The sequence below is a fragment of the Ambystoma mexicanum genome, chromosome 3p, assembly GCF_040938575.1.
Source record: "Ambystoma mexicanum isolate Mex_15411 chromosome 3p, UKY_AmexF1_1, whole genome shotgun sequence".
Taxonomy (NCBI): Eukaryota; Metazoa; Chordata; class Amphibia; order Caudata; family Ambystomatidae; genus Ambystoma; species Ambystoma mexicanum.
The window spans coordinates 129,937,372-129,958,866 of NC_090925.1; the positions used below are offsets into that span (position 1 = coordinate 129,937,372).

Genomic DNA, 21,495 nt, shown 5'->3' on the forward strand with positions numbered 1-21,495 from the left:
GGAGACATGAGTGGGGGCCTGGTGGAGGCTGCCCCTGATGGCTGGGGGGTGGGGGTGCAGGGAGACATGAGTGGGGGCCTGGTGGAGGCTGCCCCTGGTGGCTGGGGGGTGGGGGTGGTGGGAGACATGAGTGGGGGCCTGGTGGAGGCTGCCCCTGCACTGCTGGGGGGTGGGGGTGATGGGAGACATGAGTGGGGGCCTGGTGGAGGCTGCCCCTACACTGCTGGGGGGTGGGGGTGGTGGTAGACATGGGTGGGGACCTGGTGGAGGCTGCCCCTGCACTGCTGGGGGGTAGGGTGGTGGTAGACATGAGTGGGGGCCTGGTGGAGGCTGCCCCTGCACTGCTGGGGGTTGGGGGTGATGGGAGACATGAGTGGGGGCCTGGTGGAGGCTGCCCCTGGTGGCTGGGGGGTGGGGGTGGTGGGAGACATGAGTGGGGGCCTGGTGGAGGCTGCCCCTGCACTGCTGTGGGGTGGGGGTGGTGGTAGACATCAGTGGGGGCCTGGTGGAGGCTGCCCCTGGTGGCTGGGGGATGGGGGTGGTGGGAGACATGAGTGGGGGCCTGGTGGAGGCTGCCCCTGGTGGCTGGGGGTGGTGGTGCAGAGAGACATGAGTGAGGGCCTGGTGGAGGCTGCCCCTGGTGGCTGGGGGGTGGGGGTGGTGGGAGACATGAGTGGGGTCCTGGTGGAGGCTGCCCATGGTGGCTGGGCGGTGGGGGTGATAGGGGACATGAGTGGGGGCCCGGTGGAGGCTGGCCCTGCACTGCTGGGGGGTGGGGGTGGTGGTATACATGGGTGGGGGCCTGGTGGAGGCTGCCCCTGCACTGCTGGGGGGTGGGGGTGGTGGTAGACATGAGTGGGGGCCTGGTGGAGGCTGCCCCTGCACTGCTGGGGGTTGGGGGTGATGGGAGACATGAGTGGGGGCCTGGTGGAGGCTGCCCCTGGTGGCTGGGGGTGGGGGTGGTGGGAGACATGAGTGGGGGCCTGGTGGAGGCTGCCCCTGCACTGCTGGGGGGTGGGGGTGCAGGGAGACAGGGGTGGGGGCCTGGTGGAGGCTGCCCCTGGTGGCTGGGGGATGGGGGTGGTGGGAGACATGAGTGGGGGCCTGGTGGAGGCTGCCCCTGGTGGCTGGGGGCTGGGGGTGGTGGGAGACATGAGTGGGGGCCTGGTGGAGGCTGCCCCTGCACTGCTGGGGGGTGGGGTGGTGGTAGACATGGGTGGGGGCCTGGTGGAGGCTGCCCCTGGTGGCTGGGGATGGGGGTGTTGGGAGACATGAGTGGGGGCCTGGTGGAGGCTGCCTCTGGTGGCTTGGGGGTGGGGGTGCAGGGACACATGAGTGGGGGCCTGGTGGAGGCTGCCCCTGCACTGCTGGGGGGTGGGGGTGGTGGTAGACATGAGTGGGGGCCTGGTGGAGGCTGCCCCTGGTGGCTGGGGGATGGGGGTGGTGGGAGACATGAGTGGGGGCCTGCTGGAGGCTGCCCCTGGGGGCTGGGGGGTGTGGGTGGTGGGAGACATGAGTGGGGGCCTGGTGGAGGCTGCCCCTGCACTGCTGGGGGGTGGGGGTGATGGGAGACATGAGTGGGGGCCTGGTGGAGGCTGCCCCTGCACTGCTGGGGGGTGGGGGTGGTGGTAGACATGGGTGGGTTCCTGGTGGAGGCTGCCCCTGCACTGCTGGGGGTGGGGGTGGTGGTAGACATGGGTGGGTTCCTGGTGGAGGCTGCCCCTGCACTGCTGGGGGGTGGGGGTGATGGGAGACATGAATGGGGGCCTGGTGGAGGCTGCCCCTGGTGGCTGGGGCGTGGGGGTGGTGGGAGACATGAGTGGGGGCCTGGTGGAGGCTGCCCCTGTACTGCTGGGGGGTGGGGGTGGTGGTAGACATGGGTGGGGGCCTGGTGGAGGCTGCCCCTGCACTGCTGGGCGGGTGGGGGGGTGGTAGACCTGAGTGGGGGCCTGGTGGAGGCTGCCCCTGCACTGCTGGGGGGTGGGGGTGATGGGAGACATGAGTGGGGGCCTGGTGGAGGCTGCCCCTGCACTGCTGGGGGGTGGGGATGCAGGGAGACATGGGTGGGGGCCTGGTGGAGGCTGTCCCTGGTGGCTGGGGGATGGGGGTGGTGGGAGACATGAGTGGGGGCCTGGTGGAGGCTGCCCCTGGTGGCTGGGGGCTGGGGGTGGTGGGAGACATGAGTGGGGGCCTGGTGGAGGCTGCCCCTGCACTGCTGGGGGGTGGGGGTGGTGGTAGACATGGGTGGGGGCCTGGTGGAGGCTGCCCCTGGGGGATGGGGGTGGTGGGAGACATGAGTGGGGGCCTGGTGGAGGCTGCCCCTGGTGGCTGGGGGGTGGGGGTGCAGGGAGACATGAGTGGGGGCCTGGTGGAGGCTGCCCCTGCACTGCTGGGGGGTTGGGGTGGTGGTAGACATGAGTGGGGGCCTGGTGGAGGCTGCCCCTGGTGGCTGGGGGATGGGGGTGGTGGGAGACATGAATGGGGGCCTGGTGGAGGCTGCCCCTGGTGGCTTGGGGGTGGGGGTGGTGGGAGACATGAGTGGGGGCCTGGTGGAGGCTGCCCCTGCACTGCTGAGGGGTGGGGGTGCAGGGATACATGAGTGGGGGCCTGGTGGAGGCTGCCCCTGGTGGCTGGGGGGTGGGGGTGGTGGGAGACATGAGTGGGGGCCTGGTGGAGGCTGCCCCTGCACTGCTGGGGGGTGGGGGTGGTGGGAGACATGAGTGGGGGCCTGGTGGAGGCTGCCCCTGCACTGCTGGGGGGTGGGGTGGTGGTAGACATGGGTGGGGGCCTGGTGGAGGCTGACCCTGGTGGCTGGGGGATGGGGGTGGTGGGAGACATGAGTGGGGGCCTGGTGGAGTCTGCCCCTGGGGGGTGGGGGTGCAGGGAGACATGAGTGGGGGCCTGGTGGAGGCTGCCCCTGGTGGCTGGGGGGTGGGGGTGGTGGTAGACATGAGTGGGGGCCTGGTGGAGGCTGCCCCTGGTGGCTGGGGGGTGGGGGTGCAGGGAGACATGAGTGGGGGCCTGGTGGAGGCTGCCCCTGCACTGCTGGGGGGTGGGGGTGGTGTTAGACATGAGTGGGGGCCTGGTGGAGGCTACCCCTGGTGGCCGGGGGATGGGGGTGGTGGGAGACATGAGTGGGGGCCTGGTGGAGGCTGCCCCTGCACACTGCTGGGGGGTGGGGGTGGTGGTAGACATGGGTGGGGGCGTGGTGGAGGCTGCCCCTGTTGGCTGGGGGATGGGGGTGGTGGGAGACATGAGTGGGGGCCTGGTGGAGGCTGCCCCTGATGGCTGGGGGGTGGGGGTGCAGGGAGACATGAGTGGGGGCCTGGTGGAGGCTGCCCCTGCACTGCTGGGGGGTGGGGGTGGTGGTAGACATGGGTGGGGGCCTGGTGGAGGCTGCCCCTGGTGGCTGTGGGATGGGGGTGGTGGGAGACATGAGTGGGGGCCTGGTGCAGGCTGCCCCTGATGGCTGGGGGGTGGGGGTGCAGGGAGACATGAGTGGGGACCTGGTGGAGGCTGCCCCTGGTGGCTGGGGGGTGGGGGTGGTGGGAGACATGAGTGGGGGCCTGGTGGAGGCTGCCCCTGCACTGCTGGGGGGTGGGGGTGATGGGAGACATGAGTGGGGGCCTGGTGGAGGCTGCCCCTACACTGCTGGGGGGTGGGGGTGGTGGTAGACATGGGTGGGAACCTGGTGGAGCCTGCCCCTGCACTGCTGGGGGGTGGGGTGGTGGTAGACATGAGTGGGGGCCTGGTGGAGGCTGCCCCTGCACTGCTGGGGGTTGTGGGTGATCGGAGACATGAGTGGGGGCCTAGTGGAGGCTGCCCCTGGTGGCTGGGGGGTGGGGGTGGTGGGAGACATGAGTGGGGGCCTGGTGGAGGCTGCCCCTGCACTGCTGTGGGGTGGGGGTGGTGGTAGACATCAGTGGGGGCCTGGGGGAGGCTGCCCCTGGTGGCTGGGGGATGGGGGTGGTGGGAGACATGAGTGGGGGCCTGGTGGAGGCTGCCCCTGGTGGCTGGGGGGTGGGGGTGCAGGGAGACATGAGTGAGGGCCTGGTGGAGGCTGCCCCTGGTGGCTGGGGGGTGGGGGTGGTGGGAGACATGAGTGGGGTCCTGGTGGAGGCTGCCCATGGTGGCTGGGCGGTGGGGGTGATAGGGGACATGAGTGGGGGCCTGGTGGAGGCTGGCCCTGCACTGCTGGGGGGTGGGGGTGGTGGTAGACATGGGTGGGGGCCTGGTGGAGGCTGCCCCTGCACTGCTGGGGGGTGGGGGTGGTGGTAGACATGAGTGGGGGCCTGGTGGAGGCTGCCCCTGCACTGCTGGGGGTTGGGGGTGATGGGAGACATGAGTGGGGGCCTTCTGGAGGCTGCCCCTGGTGGCTGGGGGTGGTGGGAGACATGAGTGGGGGCCTGGTGGAGGCTGCCCCTGCACTGCTGGGCGGTGGGGGTGGTGGTAGACATGGGTGGGGGCCTGGTGGAGGCTGCCCCTGGTGGCTGGGGGATGGGGGTGGTGGGAGACATGAGTGGGGGCCTGGTGCAGGCTGCCCCTGATGGCTGGGGGGTGGGGGTGCAGGGAGACATGAGTGGGGACCTGGTGGAGGCTGCCCCTGGTGGCTGGGGGGTGGGGGTGGTGGGAGACATGAGTGGGGGCCTGGTGGAGGCTGCCCCTGCACTGCTGGGGGGTGGGGGTGATGGGAGACATGAGTGGGTGCCTGGTGGAGGCTGCCCCTACACTGCTGGGGGGTGGGGGTGGTGGTAGACATGGGTGGGAACCTGGTGGAGCCTGCCCCTGCACTGCTGGGGGGTGGGTTGGTGGTAGACATGAGTGGGGGCCTGGTGGAGGCTGCCCCTGCACTGCTGGGGGTTGTGGGTGATCGGAGACATGAGTGGGGGCCTAGTGGAGGCTGCCCCTGGTGGCTGGGGGGTGGGGGTGGTGGGAGACATGAGTGGGGGCCTGGTGGAGGCTGCCCCTGCACTGCTGTGGGGTGGGGGTGGTGGTAGACATCAGTGGGGGCCTGGGGGAGGCTGCCCCTGGTGGCTGGGGGATGGGGGTGGTGGGAGACATGAGTGGGGGCCTGGTGGAGGCTGCCCCTGGTGGCTGGGGGGTGGGGGTGCAGGGAGACATGAGTGAGGGCCTAGTGGAGGCTGCCCCTGGTGGCTGGGGGGTGGGGGTGGTGGGAGACATGAGTGGGGGCCTGGTGGAGGCTGCCCCTGCACTGCTGTGGGGTGGGGGTGGTGGTAGACATCAGTGGGGGCCTGGGGGAGGCTGCCCCTGGTGGCTGGGGGATGGGGGTGGTGGGAGACATGAGTGGGGGCCTGGTGGAGGCTGCCCCTGGTGGCTGGGGGGTGGGGGTGCAGGGAGACATGAGTGAGGGCCTGGTGGAGGCTGCCCCTGGTGGCTGGGGGGGTGGGGGTGGTGGGAGACATGAGTGGGGTCCTGGTGGAGGCTGCCCATGGTGGCTGGGCGGTGGGGGTGATAGGGGACATGAGTGGGGGCCTGGTGGAGGCTGGCCCTGCACTGCTGGGGGGTGGGGGTGGTGGTAGACATGGGTGGGGGCCTGGTGGAGGCTGCCCCTGCACTGCTGGGGGGTGGGGGTGGTGGTAGACATGAGTGGGGGCCTGGTGGAGGCTGCCCCTGCACTGCTGGGGGTTGGGGGTGATGGGAGACATGAGTGGGGGCCTTCTGCAGGCTGCCCCTGGGGGCTGGGGGTGGGGGTGGTGGGAGACATGAGTGGGGGCCTTCTGGAGGCTGCCCCTGGTGGCTGGGGGTGGGGGTGGTGGTAGACATGGGTGGGGGCCTGGTGGAGGCTGCCCCTGGTGGCTGGGGGATGGGGGTGGTGGGAGACATGAGTGGGGGCCTGGTGCAGGCTGCCCCTGATGGCTGGGGGGTGGGGGTGCAGGGAGACATGAGTGGGGACCTGGTGGAGGCTGCCCCTGGTGGCTGGGGGGTGGGGGTGGTGGGAGACATGAGTGGGGGCCTGATGGAGGCTGCCCCTGCACTGCTGGGGGGTGGGGGTGATGGGAGACATGAGTGGGGGCCTGGTGGAGGCTGCCCCTACACTGCTGGGGGGTGGGGGTGGTGGTAGACATGGGTGGGAACCTGGTGGAGCCTGCCCCTGCACTGCTGGGGGGTGGGGTGGTGGTAGACATGAGTGGGGGCCTGGTGGAGGCTGCCCCTGCACTGCTGGGGGTTGTGGGTGATCGGAGACATGAGTGGGGGCCTAGTGGAGGCTGCCCCTGGTGGCTGGGGGGTGGGGGTGGTGGGAGACATGAGTGGGGGCCTGGTGGAGGCTGCCCCTGCACTGCTGTGGGGTGGGGGTGGTGGTAGACATCAGTGGGGGCCTGGGGGAGGCTGCCCCTGGTGGCTGGGGGATGGGGGTGGTGGGAGACATGAGTGGGGGCCTGGTGGAGGCTGCCCCTGGTGGCTGGGGGGTGGGGGTGCAGGGAGACATGAGTGAGGGCCTGGTGGAGGCTGCCCCTGGTGGCTGGGGGGGTGGGGGTGGTGGGAGACATGAGTGGGGTCCTGGTGGAGGCTGCCCATGGTGGCTGGGCGGTGGGGGTGATAGGGGACATGAGTGGGGGCCTGGTGGAGGCTGGCCCTGCACTGCTGGGGGGTGGGGGTGGTGGTAGACATGGGTGGGGGCCTGGTGGAGGCTGCCCCTGCACTGCTGGGGGGTGGGGGTGGTGGTAGACATGAGTGGGGGCCTGGTGGAGGCTGCCCCTGCACTGCTGGGGGTTGGGGGTGATGGGAGACATGAGTGGGGGCCTTCTGGAGGCTGCCCCTGGTGGCTGGGGGTGGGGGTGGTGGGAGACATGAGTGGGGGCCTGGTGGAGGCTGCCCCTGCACTGCTGGGCGGTGGGGGTGCAGGGAGACAGGGGTGGGGGCCTGGTGGAGGCTGCCCCTGGTGGCTGGGGGATGGGGGTGGTGGGAGACATGAGTGGGGGCCTGGTGGAGGCTGCCCCTGGTGGCTGGGGGGTGGGGGTGGTGGGAGACATGAGTGGGGGCCTGGTGGAGGCTGCCCCTGCACTGCTGGGGGGTGGGGGTGGTGGTAGACATGGGTGGGGGTCTGGTGGAGGCTGCCCCTGGTGGCTGGGGGATGGGGGTGTTGGGAGACATGAGTGGGGGCCTGGTGGAGGCTGCCCCTGGTGGCTTGGGGGTGGGGGTGCAGGGAGACATGAGTGGGGGCCTGGTGGAGGCTGCCCCTGCACTGCTGGGGGGTGGGGGTGGTGGTAGACATGAGTGGGGGCCTGGTGGAGGCTGCCCCTGGTGGCTGGGGGATGGGGGTGGTGGGAGACATGAGTGGGGGCCTGGTGGAGGCTGCCCCTGGGGGCTGGGGGGTGGGGGTGGTGGGAGACATGAGTGGGGGCCTGGTGGAGGCTGCCCCTGCACTGCTGGGGGGTGGGGGTGATGGGAGACATGAGTGGGGGCCTGGTGGAGGCTGCCCCTGCACTGCTGGCGGGTGGGGGTGGTGGTAGACATGGGTAGGTTCCTGGTGGAGGCTGCCCCTGCACTGCTGGGGGTGGGGGTGGTGGTAGACATGGGTGGGTTCCTGGTGGAGGCTGCCCCTGCACTGCTGGGGGGTGGGGGTGATGGGAGACATGAGTGGGGGCCTGGTGGAGGCTGCCCCTGGTGGCTGGGGCGTGGGGGTGGTGGGAGACATGAGTGGGGGCCTGGTGGAGGCTGCGCCTGCACTGCTGGGGGGTGGGGGTGGTGGTAGACATGGGTCGGGGCCTGGTGGAGGCTGCCCCTGGTGGCTGGGGGATGGGGGTGGTGGGAGACATGAGTGGGGGCCTGGTGGAGGCTGCCCCTGGTGGCTGGGGGGTGGGGGAGCAGGGAGACATGAGTGGGGGCCTGGTGGAGGCTGCCCCTGGTGGCTGGGGGGTGGGTTGTGGTGGGAGACATGAGTGGGGTCCTGGTGGAGGCTGCCCCTGGTGGCTGGGGGGTTGGGTGATAGGGGACATGAGTGGGGGCCTGGTGGAGGCTGCCCCTGTACTGCTGGGGGGTGGGGGTGGTGGTAGACATGGGTGGGGGCCTGGTGGAGGCTGCCCCTGCACTGCTGGGGGGTGGGGGGGTGGTAGACCTGAGTGGGGGCCTGGTGGAGGCTGCCCCTGCACTGCTGGGGGGTTTGGGGTGATGGGAGACATGAGTGGGGGCCTGGTGGAGGCTGCCCCTGGTGGCTGGGGGGTGGGGGTGGTGGGAGACATGAGTGGGGGCCTGGTGGAGGCTGCCCCTGCACTGCTGGGGGTGGGGGTGCAGGGAGACATGGGTGGGGGCCTGGTGGAGGCTGTCGCTGGTGGCTGGGGGATGGGGGTGGTGGGAGACATGAGTGGGGGCCTGGTGGAGGCTGCCCCTGGTGGCTGGGGGGTGGGGGTGGTGGGAGACATGAGTGGGGGCCTGGTGGAGGCTGCCCCTGCACTGCTGGGGGGTGGGGGTGGTGGTAGACATGGGTGGGGGCCTGGTGGAGACTGCCCCTGGTGGCTGGGGGATGGGGGTGGTGGGAGACATGAGTGGGGGCCTGGTGGAGGCTGCCCCTGGGGGCTGGGGGGTGGGGGTGGTGGGAGACATGAGTGGGGGCCTGGTGGAGGCTGCCCCTGCACTGCTGGGGGGTGGGGGTGATGGGAGACATGAGTGGGGGCCTGGTGGAGGCTGCCCCTGCACTGCTGGCGGGTGGGGGTGGTGGTAGACATGGGTAGGTTCCTGGTGGAGGCTGCCCCTGCACTGCTGGGGGTGGGGGTGGTGGTAGACATGGGTGGGTTCCTGGTGGAGGCTGCCCCTGCACTGCTGGGGGGTGGGGGTGATGGGAGACATGAGTGGGGGCCTGGTGGAGGCTGCCCCTGGTGGCTGGGGCGTGGGGGTGGTGGGAGACATGAGTGGGGGCCTGGTGGAGGCTGCGCCTGCACTGCTGGGGGGTGGGGGTGGTGGTAGACATGGGTGGGGGCCTGGTGGAGGCTGCCCCTGGTGGCTGGGGGATGGGGGTGGTGGGAGACATGAGTGGGGGCCTGGTGGAGGCTGCCCCTGTTGGCTGGGGGGTGGGGGAGCAGGGAGACATGAGTGGGGGCCTGGTGGAGGCTGCCCCTGGTGGCTGGGGGGTGGGTTGTGGTGGGAGACATGAGTGGGGTCCTGGTGGAGGCTGCCCCTGGTGGCTGGGGGGTTGGGTGATAGGGGACATGAGTGGGGGCCTGGTGGAGGCTGCCCCTGTACTGCTGGGGGGTGGGGGTGGTGGTAGACATGGGTGGGGGCCTGGTGGAGGCTGCCCCTGCACTGCTGGGGGGTGGGGGGGTGGTAGACCTGAGTGGGGGCCTGGTGGAGGCTGCCCCTGCACTGCTGGGGGGTTTGGGGTGATGGGAGACATGAGTGGGGGCCTGGTGGAGGCTGCCCCTGGTGGCTGGGGGGTGGGGGTGGTGGGAGACATGAGTGGGGGCCTGGTGGAGGCTGCCCCTGCACTGCTGGGGGTGGGGGTGCAGGGAGACATGGGTGGGGGCCTGGTGGAGGCTGTCGCTGGTGGCTGGGGGATGGGGGTGGTGGGAGACATGAGTGGGGGCCTGGTGGAGGCTGCCCCTGGTGGCTGGGGGGTGGGGGTGGTGGGAGACATGAGTGGGGGCCTGGTGGAGGCTGCCCCTGCACTGCTGGGGGGTGGGGGTGGTGGTAGACATGGGTGGGGGCCTGGTGGAGACTGCCCCTGGTGGCTGGGGGATGGGGGTGGTGGGAGACATGAGTGGGGGCCTGGTGGAGGCTGCCCCTGGTGGCTGGGGGGTGGGGGTGCAGGGAGACATGAGTGGGGGCCTGGTGGAGGCTGCCCCTGCACTGCTGGGGGGCGGGGGTGGTGGTAGACATGCGTGGGGGCCTGGTTGAGGCTGCCCCTGGTGGCTGGGGGATGGGGGTGGTGGGAGACATGAGTGGGGGCCTGATGGAGACTGCCCCTGGTGGCTTGGGGGTGGGGGTGGTGGGAGACATGAGTGGGGGCCTGGTGGAGGCTGCCCCTGCACTGCTGGGGGTGGGGGTGCAGGGAGACATGAGTGGGGGCCTGGTGGAGGCTGCCCCTGGTGGCTGGGGGTTGGGGGTGGTGGGAGACATGAGTGGGGGCCTGGTGGAGGCTGCCCCTGCACTGCTGGGGGGTGGGGGTGGTGGGAGACATGAGTGGGGGCCTGGTGGAGGCTGCCCCTGCACTGCTGGGGGGTGGGGGTGGTGGTAGACATGGGTGGGGGCCTGGTGGAGGCTGACCCTGGTGGCTAGGGGATGGGGGTGGTGGGAGACATGAGTGGGGGCCTGGTGGAGGCTGCCCCTGGGGGGTGGGGGTGCAGGGAGACATGAGTGGGGGCCTGGTGGAGGCTGCCCCTGGTGGCTGGGGGTGGGGGTTGTGGGAGACATGAGTTGGGGGCTGGTGGAGGCTGCCCCTGCACTGCTGGGGGGTGGGGGTGATGGGAGACAAGAGTGGGGGCCTGGTGGAGGCTGCCCTTGCACTGCTGGGGGGTGGGGGTGGTGGTAGACATGGGTGGGGGCCTGGTGGAGGCTGCCCCTGCACTGCTGGGGGATGGGGGTGGTGGTAGACATGAGTGGGGGCCTGGTGGAGGCTGCCCCTGCACTGCTGGGGGGTGGGGGTGATGGGAGACATGAGTGGGGGCCTGGTGGAGGCTGCCCCTGGTGGCTGGGGATGGGGGTGTGGGAGACATGAGTGGGGGCCTGGTGGAGGCTGCCCCTGCACTGCTTGGGGGTGGGGTGGTGATAGACATGGGTGGGGGCCTGGTGGAGGCTGCCCCTGGTGGCTGGGGGATGGGGGTGGTGGGAGACATGAGTGGGGGCCTGGTGGAGGCTGCCCCTGGTGGCTGGGGGGTGGGGGTGCAGGGAGACATGAGTGGGGGCCTGGTGGAGGCTGCCCCTGCACTGCTGGGGGGTGGGGGTGGTGGTAGACATGACTGGGGGCCTGGTGGAGGCTGCCCCTGCACTGCTGGGGGTTGGGGGTGATGGGAGACATGAGTGGGGGCCTGGTGGAGGCTGCCCCTGGTGGTTGGGGGTGGGGGTGGTGGGAGACATGAGTGGGGGCCTGGTGGAGGCTGCCCCTGCACTGCTGGGGCGTGAGGGTGCAGGGAGACATGGGTGGGGGCCTGGTGGAGGCTGCCCCTGGTGGCTGGGGGATGGGGGTGGTGGGAGACATGAGTGGGGGCCTGGTGGAGGCTGCCCCTGGTGGCTGGGGGGCGGGGGTAGTGTCAGACATGAGTGGGGGCCTGGTAGAGGCTGCCCCCTGCACTGCTGGGGGGTGGGGGTGGTGGTAGACATGAGTGGGGGCCTGGTGGAGGCTGCCCCTGGTGGCTGGGGGATGGGGGTGGTGGGAGACATGAGTGGGGGCCTGGTGGAGGCTGCCCCTGGTGGCTGGGGGGTGGGGGTGGTGGGAGACATGAGTGGGGGCCTGGTGGAGGCTGCCCCTGCACTGCTGGGGGGTGGGGGTGATAGGGGACATGAGTGGGGGCCTGGTGGAGGCTGCCCCTGCACTGCTGGGGGGTGGGGGTGGTGGTAGACATGGGTGGGGGCCTGGTGGAGGCTGCCCCTGCTGGCTGGGGGGTGGGGGTGCAGGGAGACATGAGTGGGGGGCTGGTGGAGGCAGCCCCTGCACTGCTGGGGGGTGGGGGTGATAGGGGACATGAGTGGGGGCCTGGTGGAGGCTGCCCCTGCACTGCTGGGGGGTGGTGGTAGACATGGGTGGGGGCCTGGTGGAGGCTGCCCCTGCTGGCTGGGGGGTGGGGGTGCAGGGAGACATGAGTGGGGGGCTGGTGGAGGCAGCCCCTGCACTGCTGGGGGGTGGGGGTGATGGGAGACATGGGTGGGGGCCTGGTGGAGGCTGCCCCTTGTGGCTGGGAGTGCAGGGGAACATGCGTTGGTGGGCAGTAGTGCAAGGTGACATGTGGGTTGGCTGGGGGGCATGGCCATGGTGGATGGGGTGCCTGCAGGATATGTGCAGGGTAGGTCCCTGTGGTGTGGGCCACCTGCAGGGGCCGTGGAGTGTGTAGAGGGAACACCTGGGAGGACCCACACGTGCAATTCACGTGTGGTGCTCCCCGCGCACCCCTGTAATACACGTACCCTGATGGAATCGCGTGTGATACTTCCCGCGCACCCCTGAGATACACGTACCCTGCTGCTTTTGCGTGATACTTCCCGCGCACCACTGATGCACACGTACACAGGACAATCGCGTGTGGAACTTCTCGCGAACCACTGAAATACACGTTCCCCGCTTGGCGTTTGCTGTTTGCCAGCCCTGTGAACTTTTCCTTGCGCGAGGGCGTTCTTGGGGGCGTAACTGGCGCTGCTGTAGGGTCGCTGCGCCACGCTGCGCCACGGCTGGTTTTGGATGCGAAAATCCATGAATACGCTGTGCGCGGAAATCGATTTTAGCGCACGCGGCTGGCGCAGACATTCACACGGGCACGCTGTGTGCCAGCCGCGTGCGCCACTTTTGTGCGAATTTCTATGAATTACCCTGTTTGTCTTTCCCTTCCTTTTAAATTGCTGGAGAGCCATTTTGCTCCCACTTCATTTTGTGAGTTTAACTAGTCTGGAATGCTTAGAATAGTGAAATGTTATGCAACTGAAGAGTAAAATAAATGTATATTCTTTTACTTGAAAACCTTGAGTCAGTGTTTGCCTGAATCATAGTAATTGCTGTCCTTTGTGTAACTATTTGATACTGCTCACTTACTGTTGAGATAAGTCTGGCTGCTCAGCCACTGCTACCACTTTAACTGTGCAGTACAGGCTTGTACCAAAGGTGAATTTGTACTGTCACTTGTAGTCTTAATTGTGTGTGGTGTTCCCAAAGGGTACTGCATATAATTCTGCCTAACATGCATTACATTAGTGCATTTAGGTTATTGAAGCGCAAGTACTTGGAGAAAAGCAAAACAATTCCTCCACCACAGAACGCCCGTAAGGTCAGTGGTGATGGACATTATGGCACCACCCTTATGCCTGATGTCAGAGTGGTGAAAGGGATTTTGAGTGATTTGGAATCCCCCATTGTGAGATGATGGCCATGTTTGCTGAAATGCATCAGCACATTCTTCTGCCTCCCACTAGGCCTGCACACCAACGTAGATACAAAAGCCAGTGTTGCCCAGTTCTGAGACTGCAGCATTGTCAGAAACTCACTATGGTGGGGCACAGTGAGAAATTGACCTCCTCTACTGGTTGTATGGATTTGTAAGCCATCAAGGCAGTGCCGCATAAAGGTGGCACTGTGCTCAGTGCGCTGCCTGCAAAGACACTGGAGTTGTCTTGGAGTCCGGGCATTCCAGAGAAAGACCCCCTACGTGGAGCCGCACAGGTGCAACATTGCGTTTCTCGAGAAAAAAGAGGAATTCAAAATAGAAGATTGGGAAGAACATTATTCCAGGGACCAGGAAAGCTTTTGGCAATTTTGACAAAGGTCTGTGATCTGAATTTGCCTCATAGTGCTGTCATGGGTCAGGATGTCATGAATCCCCTAAAAAGGGATAGAATCACACATGGAGGGACACCCTTTTCTGCCCCTTGGCGCTGTTTTCACAACCCAGTGGCTGGCATTTGTCAGTTCCTGTGTCAGTACAAGCCTTGAATACTTAGGTAGTAAAGGCCTGTGGGGTGTGGGGGATCTTATAACTCTTAGACCATCCTGAAGCTCATTATTTGGTGGTTCAGATGGCCAACTCAAAAGGTAATCTCACTGCATTTCATACTCTTCCCGCCAGACAAAGTGTCGAAGCGTATTAATGGTATGACCAAGAAGGTGTCACCTCAAGATTGTTGGCCATGAGTGCTGCAACCATACTTGTGAGATATTAGTTTGACATTTCTGGCACGTTGTGGACCAGTCTCTTGACCATCTGTCAATGAAGAGTCATGTAGATATTAGGGAAATAGTTGCTGATGGATTCAAATCAGCCTTGAACATTATTCAGGCTGGGTTAGACACAGTTACCAGGAGCAAGGAATCAACATTTAACTTGAACATTCTTTTTTTGAATAGTTCTCTACATAGACATGTGATATTGGTGAAAATTACATTTTTTAATTTTTTTATTGGATTAGCTGAAATTAATCAGCTTTTCAATATACAAAATTCATGATTAAAAGATAAATAATGCGCAATATTATACAATAGAAAAAATAAAGGTTTACCAGGCTATTCAAATTGTTATAAAGCAGATTACTATTAAACCAACTGCTGTTAAACAGGACATAATCAATAAGTAAATTAAGTAATAAAATACATTTAACATTCAATTCTGTCAGAAGGAACATGGCACATTCTTTCTTATTGTCATGTCTTGGCAAATACCGGTCGTTTCAAATAGTCGGTTATCAACAGCCTGTATGGTTCAATTCTTTAGACACAAAATCTCATAAACATAAAATCTCATAAACATGATCTTATGACCCATACAATGAAACACAATTTTGACAATTCAGAGCGTGTTTGTGCTAGCCCCATCGCTAGATGGATTTTCTAGCTTCAGAGACATTAGAAAATTAATCAATGCTATCTGTACAGTGCATTTATTAGAGTATAATAGGAAAGTCCATCGTACATCTTGTTCAACCATTTGCAAAGTGGTGATTACATTTACAAAATGAACTAATCTTAAAGCATTCATCTCTGTACAGTAGCATACCAAGTGTTCTAATGATTCAACAATAGTAGGATCTAAACAGAATCTACAGAACTCTATATCCTTTGGGCTCAAATGACTTCTGACTTGTACTTGGCGAGTGGGCCATAGGTCGAAGCGCGCTCTCAAAAGGCCAGATCTAAATGCCACAGATGGAGACTTTAAAAGATATGTTTCAGGCGTTTTAACTGTCTTAGGCCAAAATCGATACTTGATTTGGCTGTATTCTAGACATCTATTTCGCGTATCGATCCAGTCCATTTTTTAGCTTTATCTGGATTTGTGACTAACATATGGATTGATACATTTGCATTTGCTAGACTTTCTCCAACCCACCTTTTCGCAAAATTCTTGTGTGATGTAAGCATATAGTTAGCAATTACCTGTAGCATATTTGGTTGCTGATTTGCCAGCAAACATTTACGGAACAGTGAACAACATCGCCATAAATAGATAGCATGCAGGGAAATTAGCCCCAGTTCATATCGCATGCAAGCGACCGGTACACACTGGGGTAAAACAAGTACCGCTCTCCAGAATTTGGCTTCTAATCTATCCAAATTTAGTAGTTTACAATTCAGTAATGTTTCTACTCCGTATAAGATGGAAGGGATTGCTTTCATATTCCAATAAATAATTGCTGGTTTTAGTGTAAATTTACCGTACCAGTGCAATATGATTTTTGTCTGCGATATGGCTGTGGTCAATTTCATTTCCATGTTCTCTACTTGGCCACTCGGCAATAATAAACCTTCAAAAAACATTCCCAGGTAGATGTATCTGTTCACCGTTTCTAGTGGCATTAGATGTATTGTCCACTTGTATTTGTTCCTATGATTGCATATTCAGATACATACTAATATTCTGAAGCGGCTGATATCATTTATTTTGCTTGGAGTTATTAAAATAAGCAAATTATGTACAAAATATATATTTTAAAATTACTTCATGGTATGCATTACGTTTGTCTGTTTAGGCTTAATTAAAATCTGTATTTTGCTTTCTAATTGGACAAATGGATTAAAGGCTGCAGCCAAAAATATAGTTCTAATAGAAATATGTGCTGCGTACATTAAAAAAAGGCTTTTGTTATGCATCAAAACATATTTAAGTGAATTTCGCATATGCTGTCTACCAATACTACCAATGGTAATCATCTGTCATTTTGAGAAAAACATTCTGTTCAACAAATGATAATTTTAATAGGCTATTTTCCACGAGGTCAGGCTTAATGTATTCCAGGGTTTTGGGTTCAAGGCACCCTGCCAAGGTGGTGTTACAGATTAGCAACACGCCTGCTTTGGCCTGGATTTCTAGCATAAATAATGCATTTAATGCTCTTTTTGAAGTTTAAGAAACAGGGACTTTTTTCTTCAGTAATTACTGCTGCTGTGTTTATATTGATGCATTGATGTAAGTGGTATGTTAATGGGATCCGGAGATTCTTATGTTACAAAAAGCTTAGATAATGGTTGTTTCTGCATGAACACATGGTTTCAGGTGAATTAAAAGAGACATGGGGCCTCATTACGAGTCTGGCGGTAACTGTGCCGGAAAAACCGTCAGGTTACCACCGGACCCGTATTACCATTCCGCCTCCATGATTCCCGGAATTACCGGGGCATTACGGCCCCGGTGACCCGGGAATTCCAGTGGTGCAATTCTGTAAATCCCCATTCCCATGGACTCCATGGGGATGGGGACAATGGAAACACTGGTTCCGCCATTTCCGCCTTCAGGCGGGTGGTTTTAAACCTGCCAGGTCAGACCTGGCGGGAGTGACACCACCTGCCTGCAGGACTCTGAATCAGCCGGTTCGGAAAGAACAGTGGTGCGGTTTTACCACCACCGTTCTTTCCGGACCGCAGGGTCGTAATGAGGCCCATGGTGTCTAATTTGAAACATGTTTTACCTTTCATAGCAATCAAACAATAGTTTGATCTATCAGCAGACATGGTGTGTTTTATAATAGATATTTTGATTTTCAGTTACATTTCATCTCTCTTCCTTTGGCAAGTGGCTTCCCAGTGTGTATCTATAATATGTGGCTATTACTTGGGTGTTTCAGAAAGCATGTGGCATTCTACTCTCAGCTTACATTTTTCTGTGGAATGAAGACAGATTCCAATATCATTGTATTTACAGCTCTTCTTATAGACCCTCCATCCCTTCTAACTCTTCCTGCCTGGTGCATCTGTGGCCCTTCCTTTCAAATGTGTCAGGTATTGCTAGAATAGTCTTTCAAATATAAGAAATCTACAGAGGAGGTAGAACCCATACTATATATTAGAAAGACAGGATCTATACCTTATGGCTAACATTGGTGCTGATGGATGTGTCTCCTCTGCAGATTCCTCATCTACCTGTCCTCCTCCCCTTGGAATTCTGCCATTTCTCTTGTGCTAGGAATTATTCAGGAAATTGTTGGACTTGGAGTGGGCTGCGCATTATATGGCCTGTGCATTGTTGCTCCGGGTGGAAGTTGTCAGGGTGGCACCACACATATAGTTGGTGCCACACGGAAACGTCCTCGCGTCATTTAACATCTTCAAATCTCTGTACTGGAAATGATAAACAAAAAGAGCTAAGGCAACATTGTAGTACACCAGGCTGGTTGCTCACTTTGATATATAAATGAGGGCGGATACAAAAAGCACGAAAAACAATGTACCATGCGAATTAGCAAAATGAGAAACATCATCAGCAGTGCACATAGTTTCCAAGGTAGGCATGTTTTCCGATTGTGGTTGCTGGCCTCAATAAATAGCTACTGGGTATTGGCTACGACACTTGAGCATTTTCACCTGCAGCGTCAGTCCAAAAAACAGATTAGGACAGATTGCAATCATTAATGACTGGTTTGTGTGATTAGCAGTGGTACCTTGTGTTCTTAAACAAGATCTGTTTAATATTTTCTCATTTACAGGTACAGTAATGGTCCGCTCGGAACTTCAGAAGGCTGTTTCAGATAAACATTCTCTGAATACTACCACAGGTTAGTAAATACCACCAGTGTTGAACACGGGTATCACAGAAATTAGATCTTGGTTATTTAGCACTGCCTTTGCGTCCGTTTATGGAAGAGGAAACATACATAAGTAGAATATCGGTATCAGATATTCCTGTATTATTTTGTACGTCAATGTGATAATTGTTCTTTCATTGTATATGCGGGATGTTATGCATCCATACGGCCGTGGTCTGCGTGGCAGAGTCGACAGAGCCGTTCGTAGAATGTTTCTGAATGACATGCAAAATAATACAGGGATTTTGGGGAAGGGTATCAACAGATATTCTACTTACATATGTTTGGAATTACTACCCATATACACATTCAGTATCTATTTACTCTAAGAGAATACACTAAGCATTCTAATACATTTATCCCAAGCTATTCTAGAGTATAAAACCGTGAACAGTTGGCTTACCTTGATAAAGCCCTGTGGGGCTCGAAACACGTGTTGGCTTTTTAAATTTGAGAACTATTGTTGACCAAGCAGGTCTTGCATGCTCAGTGGAAGGGCAAACATCCACGAAATCCATTCTAACACCTACTCGCAGTCACTATTGAATTTGCATGCAGACTAATGACAAGTACACATGTTTTGGAAAGTTTTCCAAATGTTTAAATTGTTGTCAATGTGGGTATGCACAATTCTGATACTGTAAACTCTTCATTACTTGTCACATATCAGTGGTCAGGGGCTTAGCCCCTTCTTTACTCAAGCACACACTATACTCTGTGTGTGTGTGTATATATATATATATATATATTACACGGCCCGCGGTTATGTAGTTATGGTTAAGTTGCAAAACTCATAGGAAGAGGTTTCGTGGGGGTGGGGGGAAAGTTATAGGGTCGGTCCCAAATATTTTTTTCTTCCATAGACTGAATGGGCAAAAACTTGCAGCAGGAGCGGGGGCTTGGTTCAGAAAGCGTGGATTTGTGTGTTTGGTAGAAATCAGACCAGTACTTTTGTTGCAAAGAACTGAAATGCACGTCCCAAAAAATGTGTGATATCTGGGTCTGCTACACTGACCCATTTCCCTGTGCGCTCCACGGACAGAAGTGTCATTGGCTCGCGGTATGGCGTGCTGTCAGAGAGGTTTGGACGTGGCCGGTGGTTGGCTGGAGGGAAGCGTGTTGTGCGTCAACATTTTTTGGGAAAGCCGCCATGGTGTATCGGAGGACAGTGCAGCGGCGGAAGGGTCTGGAAAATGTACCGTACGCTATGTGTTCAAGGTCTATGGTGTGTACAGATTTGTTGAAGTAGGCCCAATGTTGTGAAAATGTTGTGGTTAGTGACACAATACTTTGACAATGGCCGTGGGTAGGGATGGTGGAGGCTGTGGTATGTTTGTGGATTCTGCTAATTGCGACCTGTTTTCGTGAATGGGTGTTTTATGGTGTGGGGGAGTTGGGGTGAAGTGCCACTACCTACGTATGTTACGTTTGTGCATAATGTTAGCTGCCCACATGGGCGTTATGTTAACTGTTCCAATTTGTTGCTGCATAGCTCCATGGTGGTGCACAGGTTGGGTTGGAGTGCTGGTGGCAGTTGTGTGTATGTGGATTGTCGTAGTTGCTGACATGGTGACATACATGGTAGCATTACGTTGCTTTGGGTGTGTTCAAGGCCTAGACTATCGGGTGCATGGCCGAAGGCCGTAGGCCATGCACTCAAGAGCCTAGGCCTTCAGGACACCCATGGCAGTAATGCATTTTTGACTGTGCATCAGTTAGAGGGTGGTGACATGTAAGGAATGGTTGTGGAGCACTTTTCAGCCGTTATAGGTCAGTGTTGCAAACAGAATGTGGGTAGGTTGGCAGTGGCACACTACTTTGTGAATGGAAGTGGGTACGCCCATATTATGTGATTGAAAGTGCACAGTGGTGCAGGATATAGTGGTTTGTTTGTACATTATGGTAACTGTTGCAATTTGTTGCTACATTGCTCCATGCCGGTGCGCTGTGGTTGCTGCAGTGAAAAGTCATGCAGTGTGGGCAGAAGGTGCAGTGTTTGTATACTGTCAGTATGGTAGAGGGTATGGTAGAAGGGCAGCTTATATGTGCTTGTATAGTGTGATGTGTGCACAATACTTGCAGTATGGGCAATGTTGTAAACATGTTGTGGTTAAGTTGGCAGTGACACAATAATTTCTGGGTGGAAGTAGATAAGAGAATAGTATGCGAATGAAAGGGCGTAGGGTTGCCAGACACAGTGTAATGTTTATACATTATGGTAACTGTTGCATGTAACGCTGTGCATGTCCATTGCGGTGTGGAAGTTGGTTAGGAGTGCTGGTGCCAGTGGTGCGTATGTGCATTGTGGTAGTTGGTGACATGCTGACATGCATGGTTGCATTACGATGCGGGGAATGTGTGCAAGGAGCACACCCACTCGAGCAATGCAGGTTTGACAGTGCATGAGGCACAGGGTGGTGATCTTTGGAGAATGGATGTGGAGCACATTGTCGACCTGCTACAGCACCACAAGCGAGTTGCGAAGCGTTTATTGTGGGTTCCATGGTTGTGGTGATAGTTGCAACATGCTACAGTATTTGGTGTGCGGCAGGAGATGGTGCAGTGAGAAGTTGTGTAGTGTGGCCACAGGGTGCAGTGTGTACGTAATGTGAGTATGGAAGTGGGTATGGTTGAAGTGCAGCTTATATGTGGTTGATTACTCTGCTGTGTGCAGATTTATTGAAGTAGGCCCAATTTTGTGAAGCTGTTGTGCATAGGTTGCCAGTGACACAATACTTTGTGAGTTGCAGTGGGTAGGGCTGGTGCACGCTGTGGTATGTTTGTGGATTCTGCTAAGTGTGACACGTTTTCATGAATGGGTGTTTTATGGTGTGGGGGAGTTGGGTAGAAGTGCTGTTACGTATGTCACTTTTGTGCATAATGTTAGGCGCCCACATGGTCGCTTGCTTCGATGTATAGTGTTGTGGTGGGTGTGGAAAGGGCTGCACTGTTGTGTGCTTGACCAAAGGTGTGCTGGGTGCGTCTTAGTATCTTTGTGGATGCTGCAAGCGTGCATCCTTTAGCAGAAGTTTCTGGTGGAGGGGCTTTGCAATCAAACGGAACGTGTACTGAGAGTGTTTAACGGTAAATATGGAGTGGTGTATAGAAATGACAGTTTGCAATGCAGAGGTTTTGTATTTGATTGCTGCATGCGTGTTTGGAAATTTGACAGCACCCAATGGGGGAGTGGTGCAAAAAGTGACCGTGCAAAGGGGAGAAGTATTGTGTGAGCTTTACTAGGCCGTGGCCCTCCCCTCACTGTAGATGGGAAAGCGCACGTGCACATCCTGCCATTATGAGCAGGGTGGAAAGGCAAATGGAATTGTGGTAAATAGGCAATTAGGAGTTTAGGGCGTGGTTCACAGGAAGGGGCGGTACCATTTCATCCCAATACTGTGTCGTGAGGGTTGTCGGGATGGAGAGACGCACAGTGCTTATTGTCAGTGATACATTTGTGTGCCATCTGCACAGGTGTTGTGTGCAAAGAGGCATTGCTGGTAATTTCGGGTTGGAAGGAATGGACGCTTTCTGGGCCTGTCAGGGTGACCGCAGATATGTGGCATCTGTCACGAACGTGGACTTTGTCGTGGTGCACTATGGAAGTCTACATTTGGGTTCCATGTTGTGTGGACGATTAATCCGTCACCTGAAGAGGTCACTGACCGCGGTAATGTGTATTTTTCATACTGCTAAGGTTGTTTTCTCATGCATAACACCAAAAGGAGTATGGGTCCATGACAGTGTAATTTGTCCCCACACAGAGGTAGGAAGGTGTGCTATACATAGAATTATGTCTGAGTTTATGTAGACTGCTGGCATGTTCTCCACTCT

General features: G+C 58.7%; 1 protein-coding gene across 2 annotated transcripts in view; it reads left to right on the plus strand.

Moving 5' to 3' along the window:
• The window catches only part of LOC138580158 (proteoglycan 4-like), a 1,214,734-nt gene that overhangs the window by 874,519 nt on the left and 318,720 nt on the right, over positions 1-21,495 (plus strand). For both annotated transcript variants that reach the window (XM_069650488.1, XM_069650487.1), the window contains exon 11: positions 17,566-17,634. In XM_069650488.1, the coding sequence (XP_069506589.1) occupies positions 17,566-17,634 (69 nt within the window). The remainder of the gene's footprint in view (positions 1-17,565; positions 17,635-21,495) is intronic.